General features: G+C 40.7%; 1 protein-coding gene across 1 annotated transcript in view; it reads left to right on the top strand.

Moving 5' to 3' along the window:
* The window catches only part of LOC107686135 (homeobox protein cut-like 1), a 150,420-nt gene that overhangs the window by 129,402 nt on the left and 13,282 nt on the right, over window positions 1-7,736 (top strand). The window contains exons 17-21 of the mRNA XM_016482994.1: window positions 667-768; window positions 1,111-1,197; window positions 2,086-2,534; window positions 3,458-3,790; window positions 4,025-4,184. Coding sequence (XP_016338480.1) covers window positions 667-768; window positions 1,111-1,197; window positions 2,086-2,534; window positions 3,458-3,790; window positions 4,025-4,184 — 1,131 coding nt within the window. The remainder of the gene's footprint in view (window positions 1-666; window positions 769-1,110; window positions 1,198-2,085; window positions 2,535-3,457; window positions 3,791-4,024; window positions 4,185-7,736) is intronic.

Here is a 7,736-nt window from a genome sequence, read left to right as displayed (position 1 = left end):
GTGTGAGAGAGAGAGAGAGAGAGAGAGAGAGAGAGTGTGTGAGAGAGTGTGTGTGAGAGAGAGAGAGAGGGCGAGAGAGCATTACTTCCACCTCACACACACGTCCAGCTGCTCTCCTTACACACCAGTGACTCTGACCTTGCCCTGCTGCCCACTGCTCGCTGGGCGCTTTCCCTCTCTCTCTTTCCATATTTATTATCATTGCACCGGCCTGTCTGATGATACTTCCACACAAGCTCTGTTGTTTCTCATGGATTTTATCCACATCTTACCGTCTCTTTGTTGTGGAGGACAGGAAAAGGTTTCAGTCCTTGCACAGGAAGTGCAGCTGTAGCCACGGGCAGCGCAGGTGCTGATACACACAATATTATAGACAAGCAAACGATTGCTAATGGTTTTTTAGTTTTGTGCCAGTGAGTTTGGTCGCAGGATTGCAATTCCATGAAATAAAAAAGTGTCAGGCTTATTTTAGCATATCGGATAGTTTGTTGTTTAGAATAAGCTTGCGTTTGCATCTATTTAAACTCTTGCTTTGTCATGCAGAAATAGCAATATTTTTGCCATTTTCAGTCTAAAAGATTGTATATTGTGCTCCATTTAAAAACAAACAGATTGTTACACATGACGTGTCACTTACAGCTACATGTCCTTCTTGTGTCTTCGCAGGTAACATCACCACACGGATCCGCACACCTGAGACCGGCTCCGATGAAGCCATCAAGTCCATCTTGGAGCAGGCCAAGAGAGAGTTACAAGTGCAGAAAGCAGGTGAGTCTTTTTCTGTCATCAGGTAATCAAGGAAGGATCAAGGCATTCACATGTGTTTTCCACTTCCCCACAATCAGTTATGTCACTTCCTGTAGGATTGGACTTCCTGTACAGTCATTCTTTCATTCACTTTTTCTAAATGAGTCAAGTTTTCTATTGTAGAATTGATTGTGGTGTCATCATACTAACATAGTACACTACTGTTCAAAAGTTGTTGTTGAAAGAAATTAATATTTTATTCAGCAAGAATGCATTAAGTTGATCAAAAGTCCTTTCCCTTTTCCTGTGCAAGCTTGTGTAACGGAATTAAACTAACTGTCTCTTCCCCACCTGCCACTGCAGACGGTGTGGGGGAGAGGCAACGGCGATCAGGTTACCACAGAGGGTCGGGCAGCTATTTCCAAATATATGCACACAGTCTAAGACTTGGTGAGGTTTTGTGCCGTCTGTTGAAAGTTTTCCCCCCAAGATTTTCCCCCCACGCCAAGAGCGCTACTGCTTCCAATGAACTTCTCACTGTCATAAATCAGTCTGAGTCATGGGGATTTATGACCGATGTATGTTTTTATATATATATATATATATATATATATATATATATATATACATCAATAAAAACCCTATATACACGTGTTGAGAAATCTTTTACGGTCTAACTCACAGAAAACAGACATTTTTGTTTAACTTTATTATTAGAAACTATAATATATAATATTGATATATATGTCAAATTAAACTCCAAATTTATTCTGAAATGTTATTGAGTAGCATAGGGCAGCAATCTCTTATTGGCACCCTTTAAAGGAATAGTTCATCCAAAACAAAAATTCTGTCATCATTTACTCACATTCATGTTTTTCCAAACCTGTATGACTTTCAATCTTCTTGGGAACACAAGAGATGATGTTTTGGAGAATGTTCATGCTGCTCTTTTCCATACTAATTAGGGGCTAAAACTTAAGGTCCAAAAATAATGAAAAACACCTTAAGAGTATCATAACAGGAGGCTTTACAACAAATTTGTGCAAAAATACCAAAATTTAGTATATTTGTTGTACTCTTTTGTCCTTTTTGAAGCTTGGCCGCTTGTGGTCACTGTATCTTTTTATTGTCATAACTTCTGTTACAACATTCTTCAATGTTCCACTGAAGAAAGTTTGGAAAGGGTTTGGAAAACATGAGGATTATGTAAATAATGCCAGAGTTTTTATTTTTGTGTAAGCTATTACTTTAAGTTCCTCTTTTTTGAGCAATAATATGGTGGTGTATAGGTGAAACAGATTGTGACCACTTACTTGTTCTCTTCTGTTCCTGCAGTTGAGAGTTCTCAGACTCCGTCCTCCTCCAGCAACTCCGACGAGAACATTCGTTCCATCCTTGAGCAGGCTCGGAGGGAGATGGAGGCCCAGCAGGTGGCTCTGGAGCCCGTACTGAAGGCCAGCTCTATGGCCCCGACCGATCTGTCGCTCCTGGGCTCCCCGCTCTCCAGCCTCCCCTACACCCCTATTGCTCAGTCTCTGAAGAAGCCCTCCACCTCTCCTCTCTTGGACTTCCACAGTGGGGTGAAGAAGGAGATAGGTGAGGTGGCCGTCTCAGATGTGGGGGTGGACGGAGTGCACAAGCTCGGACGTCTCTCTGAGAGTGGAGGAGGTTTAGGTGGGGGTTCTTGGAGGGAGCACTGGTGGAGCACAGGTCTCTCTGAGCGTCGCAGAACCGGGCAGCCCTCTGTTAGCGAAGACGCCCACAGCCAAGAGGATAGCAAGGAGGTACAGTGTATTGTTAATAACTTTTTGATGCCACGTACCCCCATATACCCACAGTATTAACCCTTAAATTATCTCCACAAGTCTATATCCCTAACAACTGACCCTCTTTCTAAATATAATTGTAGAGTTTTCAGTTATAAAGACCCGTCTAAGACAGTAAACCTGCAACTGTCTGTCAAACAACAAAAGAAAAAGACTTGACTGAATAAACTTTGTAGCTTTATAATGAATCAGTGTATATTTAATTCATGTGAAGACTATGCAGTGTTTTAGTTTTACATTTGATTATTCCGTTTCTGTATTGTTTCTTACTTGAATAAATATATCTAATGTAGGCCTACCTGAAAGACTCAAAGCACTGTTTATTTCATTTGTATCTTTGTTTTATTGTATTTGTCCAATTGTTTGTAGTTCTTATTAAATTAAAATATCTAAATTAACTAATTGTCCACACCTAGTTTCAGGTGTTTTTGTTTACCTGGATGTTCTTGATGTTAAGATTTAGGTTAATATAACTATATATTACCAAGCTGAGCAAAGAGTTTTTGGTATTTAGATATTGGCATTATTATTATTATTTATTTTTTACATTGATGTTAAAATTACATTTACAGATTTGTGACATTAATTTTTATGTAATGCTAAAACACTGTGGTTCACTTTCAGAAGTTGTAGTGATGATGATTTATTTTCCAAGAAATAACGCGAAACATATATTGGCTATATATTTTCATTTTTTATATATATAATCTAAATTGATTTCACACACTTATATCGTATTGCATATCAATTATTGCATTATTTAACAAGGTATCGCATATCGCATTTTTCTTCAAAAGTCACACCCTAGAATAGCCCACTTCCTCCTCCTTAAGTTTCCTTATATGGCTAACCCCAACTATATTACTCTTTGCCCCCACCAGAAGCTCCCTCGGCTGGGCAGCACTGCGCCCGTGGCTCCTGCTTCCTCTCTGGATTACTGGAAAGACTGGCCCAGCTCAGAGTCCCCATACTCCCAGAGCTCAGAGCTGAGTCTGCAGATGCCCAGCGGCAGCGAGACGCCTCAGAGCAGCCCACTGCCTTCCTCCTCGCCTTTACTGTCTTTCCCCAAAGTCGCCAAACCCGTGGTGCCCCCGCTCACACCTGAGCAGTACGAGTACTACATGTACCAGGAAGTGGACACTGTCGATCTCACACAGCAGGTCAAAGACAAACTAGCCAAGAATGGCATCTGCCAGCGGATCTTTGGCGAGAAGGTCAGTGCTTTTCACATCAGAAACGCTTCCATCGATTACCCACCCGTGGTTCTCCTAAGAAAAGATATGAGCGAGTGTGTGTTGGTTTCATTTTTATACTCCATGCAAATGTATGAGTTTGTAATACCAGCTGCATCTTTCTTCTTATTGCATCATGAAATAGCTTCATATTTGTTTCAGGGCTGTTTTTCTCTGAATCTGATGTACCATATCTCCTGTGTGTGTGGATTGCAGGTGCTGGGCCTCTCTCAGGGGAGCGTAAGCGACATGCTCTCTCGGCCGAAGCACTGGAGCAAGCTCACGCAGAAAGGAAGAGAGCCGTTTATACGCATGCAGTTATGGCTGAACGGAGAGCTGGGCCAGGCACTGTTGCCAATGCCTGGACAGACACAAGGTAACACCCCGATACTGTTTACCATCACACATACTCCTATGTAGACGTCACTGTAGTTTTATCTATACAGAGAAACGTGCACAGTGGCTCAAGAAGGATGTGAAAGAGCTTCTCGTTTCTGATGTGGCTTTGGTTTCTCGGTTTCACTCCTCACATCCTGAGCTGCCATCAAAGCCACCATTCATTCGGCTTTCTTATCATTTGGCATGGGCGAATGCAGAACTCTCCAATCACATCCGCTTCTCTTCGCCAAAATTTGATTTCTCTTGAATATCTAACACTGAAATATCACAGGAAAGAAGCAAGCTGCCTGGTCTCTAATGTTAAGATCACCCATTTTTGACACTCCAGTCAATTCTGGATAGAGAAACTATCTGACTTTCAGATAGTTCAAAGAATTCTGACTTGAATGGATGGCTTATAATATCTGTCTGATTAATATAGTGCGCTCTGAGATGCCGTTTAAAAAAAGTGAAGAAAACCAGCATTTCCTGAAAATGCTAACGGCTGCATTCCTTTAATGGTCTGACTGATACTGGTTTTAGCCTGGCTTGAATAAATAACCGAGGGCAAACCAAATCTCAGTGTAATTCTTCAGTAGTTCAGCCAGCTGTACCTCGCTCGGCCTTGCGGTGGGAGAATTTAAATTACTCATGACTAAATGGATACAGGATCATACTATTGACCCACTTTTAATGTGCAATCATTATCCTAGGACAACCGCGTTCTGGTGATCGATCTCAGATGTTTATTAAAGCGCTATGTAATTATTAGCGGTCATACTTGGGGTTAAGAATTTGAACAAGCCCCTAAACCTAAGTATCACACTTAAGTGTGTTATTTTTCCCGCATTGTTTGTACTATGAAATGTGAATATCTTAAACTGTGAGTTATGGATGTATAAATCTAATTATTATTTTGCAGTTCAAGGCCTTTTTAAACCCTGTTATGCCGTTTACTAGCAGTCATCAATTTTTTTTATATTTCCATTGACCTGGATTTCAAGGAAAGGCATCGGGGGGTTGGGTTAAATCGGTGCAGCGTGAATGCGGAGGGGGGTTTGTCTCACAGGGGCCATCCAGAAAAGCCCCCCTGGGCTCTTTCAAGGGCCTCCTTGAGCTGTTGTAATCAATTAGCCCATCAGCGCCGGGATATATGATAATTACCCGCCTCTCCTCCTCTGTGACTGGCTGCCGAGCGCACCATCATGCTCCAGTGGCTGATTAATATGCAAATAATCAGCCGATGGAATGATAAATGGGAGTCAAGCTGTGCGTGTGAGTGCGAGGCCGATTATGATGAATAGCACTTGCTCGCTGTCCTACTTAAAGAAGCCTTTCTCTGTCATTTTTACCACAAATTAAGCCGAGTAATATATACATTATAGCAATGAGTTCAACTGGAAAAGCAATAGGGGGTAATAAAAAGGAATAGGAAATGGTCAACTTTGGAAAGGAGGCTGTTAGCTTAAACAGAAATGTAAGTGTCACACCATTTTCTTGTTTAATCCAAACCGTGAAGAATTTAAATGGACTTTGTGATATTACGATGGTTTTTAAACACACACAGAGACAAAAACGCAAGATTATTGTAATTAAAAAAAATGTTTTTTTTTGTTTTGTATATTTAATTATATATTGTAACATTATAATTATAACTGACTTATAACATTTTGATCATTTTAATGTGTCCTTGTTGAATAAAAGTATTATTTCCTAAAAAAATGTACTGATATAAATTTTTTAACCGTAGTGTATGTTTTATATTATATTATATTATATTATAACTCTGTTTTTTTTTCTTTTAATTATGTATATATATATATATATATTATGCATATTTTGTATTTTTTATTAACTGTATTAAACTTGGCATGAGGATATATGTTTGCACACACATTCATGCGGTGACGTGCCAGTGTGGATAGTTGGGGCGAAAGTGTGTTTAAATGAACTGGCCAGGCTTGACCGATTTGGTAGATAATCTGAACAGCAGGCACCATAATGGCCTGAGTTTAGAAGTCTGTAATGGGTTTCTTTCTTCCAGCTGCCCTGTTCTGTGCCTCACAGCTTTCAGCACGGAGCACTTAACACTGAGCTAATGCACCTCAGCGAAAAAAAAAACTGCAAATGGTGGCAGGGCACAGGAAAGAGCCCGATCTGGATTTAAAACAGGACGTTTTTGATAACTCAGATTGATTTAGGTCAACCTACTGATATATGCTGATTTATAGAAAGAAGGGAGCCAGTTATTGCTTAAAAAACAAAACGAATATTTGAAACTTGTCATTTACTCGCCCTCATGTTGATCCAAACCAGTATGACTGACTTTCTTTTGTCTCCACTCCACATTCACTGTAACTGCACAGAAAATCATTGCGTTCTTCAAAATTTTACTGTGAAGGCACTGAAGAAAGAAAGGTCCATACAGGTTTGGAATGACATTAGGCTTAGGAAATGGTCATTTTTCAGTTTTTGAGTGAACAGTCTCTTTCAGAAAAACCATGTGAGAAAATTAAAGGAAAAAAGCAACACTAAAGGTTAAAAAAAAGACTAAAAGCCTAAATAGATAGATGTTACAACACCACACAAGGTTCTTCCTGTTCGCTGTCTGTTGTCCTCTAGCAAGTGTCCTGTATATTGCCTGTCCTTACTGACCCTCATTAGGACGACACACTCAACCGGGCTAAAACAAGCTCTCCTCCAGGGTGGGTGTGTGTGTGTGTGTATATGTGTATGCATAGGTAGGTGTGTGAGTGTGTGTGAGTTGAAGAGCACTCCATGACCCCTCATCAGTCTCTGCAGATCCTCTCCTCTGAATGTCAGTCCGTCCTTGCGATCGTCCAATCAGTACCCAGTTAAGACTAGACTGTGCTATAGTTTGGGAATGCCTCGATCAGATGTTTTAGGACCCGTTTAGTTTAAACCTGTTGTGCATGTATGTGGCGCGATCCCAACTTGCTTCAAAATTAGGGCCGAAAAGATGTTTATTCTGACTTTTTAAATGTTTTTCAAAGAAATCTGACCTGCATTTATTTGATCAAAAATACAGTAAAAACAGTAATATTGTAAAATATTATTACTATTTAAAATAACTTTATGGTCACTTTTGATCAATTGAATGCATCCTTTCTGAATAAAAGTATTGAGTTCTTTAAAATCCACACTTGTAGTTTAAGGTTTGAGTACGTCCCAATCGGATATTTTCGAACCCGTTCGATTTAAACCTGTTGTTTGCGTATGAGACTCAATCCCATCATGCATCAAAATTAGGGCTGGACAGATGTAGGCTTTCACGTTTGTGCCGCTTATTCCGGCTCTGTGTGTGTGTGCTCGGCCACACGCGTAGCTGCATTAACCAGCTGTGTGTCCAGATGTGGCCGCCCCTCCCGTCCTCTCATCACACGCATACACACTGGTTACTTGCAGCATGTCACGCAGGAACATCCTGTCATCCCGCTCGTGTCCCTAAAACACCTCCTACCTCCCTCGCTCCCCTCCCACACACACACACACACACACACACACACACACACACAGACCATGGCGCCAG

The sequence above is a fragment of the Sinocyclocheilus anshuiensis genome, unplaced genomic scaffold (assembly GCF_001515605.1).
Source record: "Sinocyclocheilus anshuiensis isolate Anshui unplaced genomic scaffold, SAMN03320099.WGS_v1.1 scaffold437, whole genome shotgun sequence".
Lineage (NCBI taxonomy): Eukaryota > Metazoa > Chordata > Actinopteri > Cypriniformes > Cyprinidae > Sinocyclocheilus > Sinocyclocheilus anshuiensis.
Note: the sequence above shows the minus strand (reverse complement) of the source record. Positions and strands in the feature narration are given on the sequence as shown.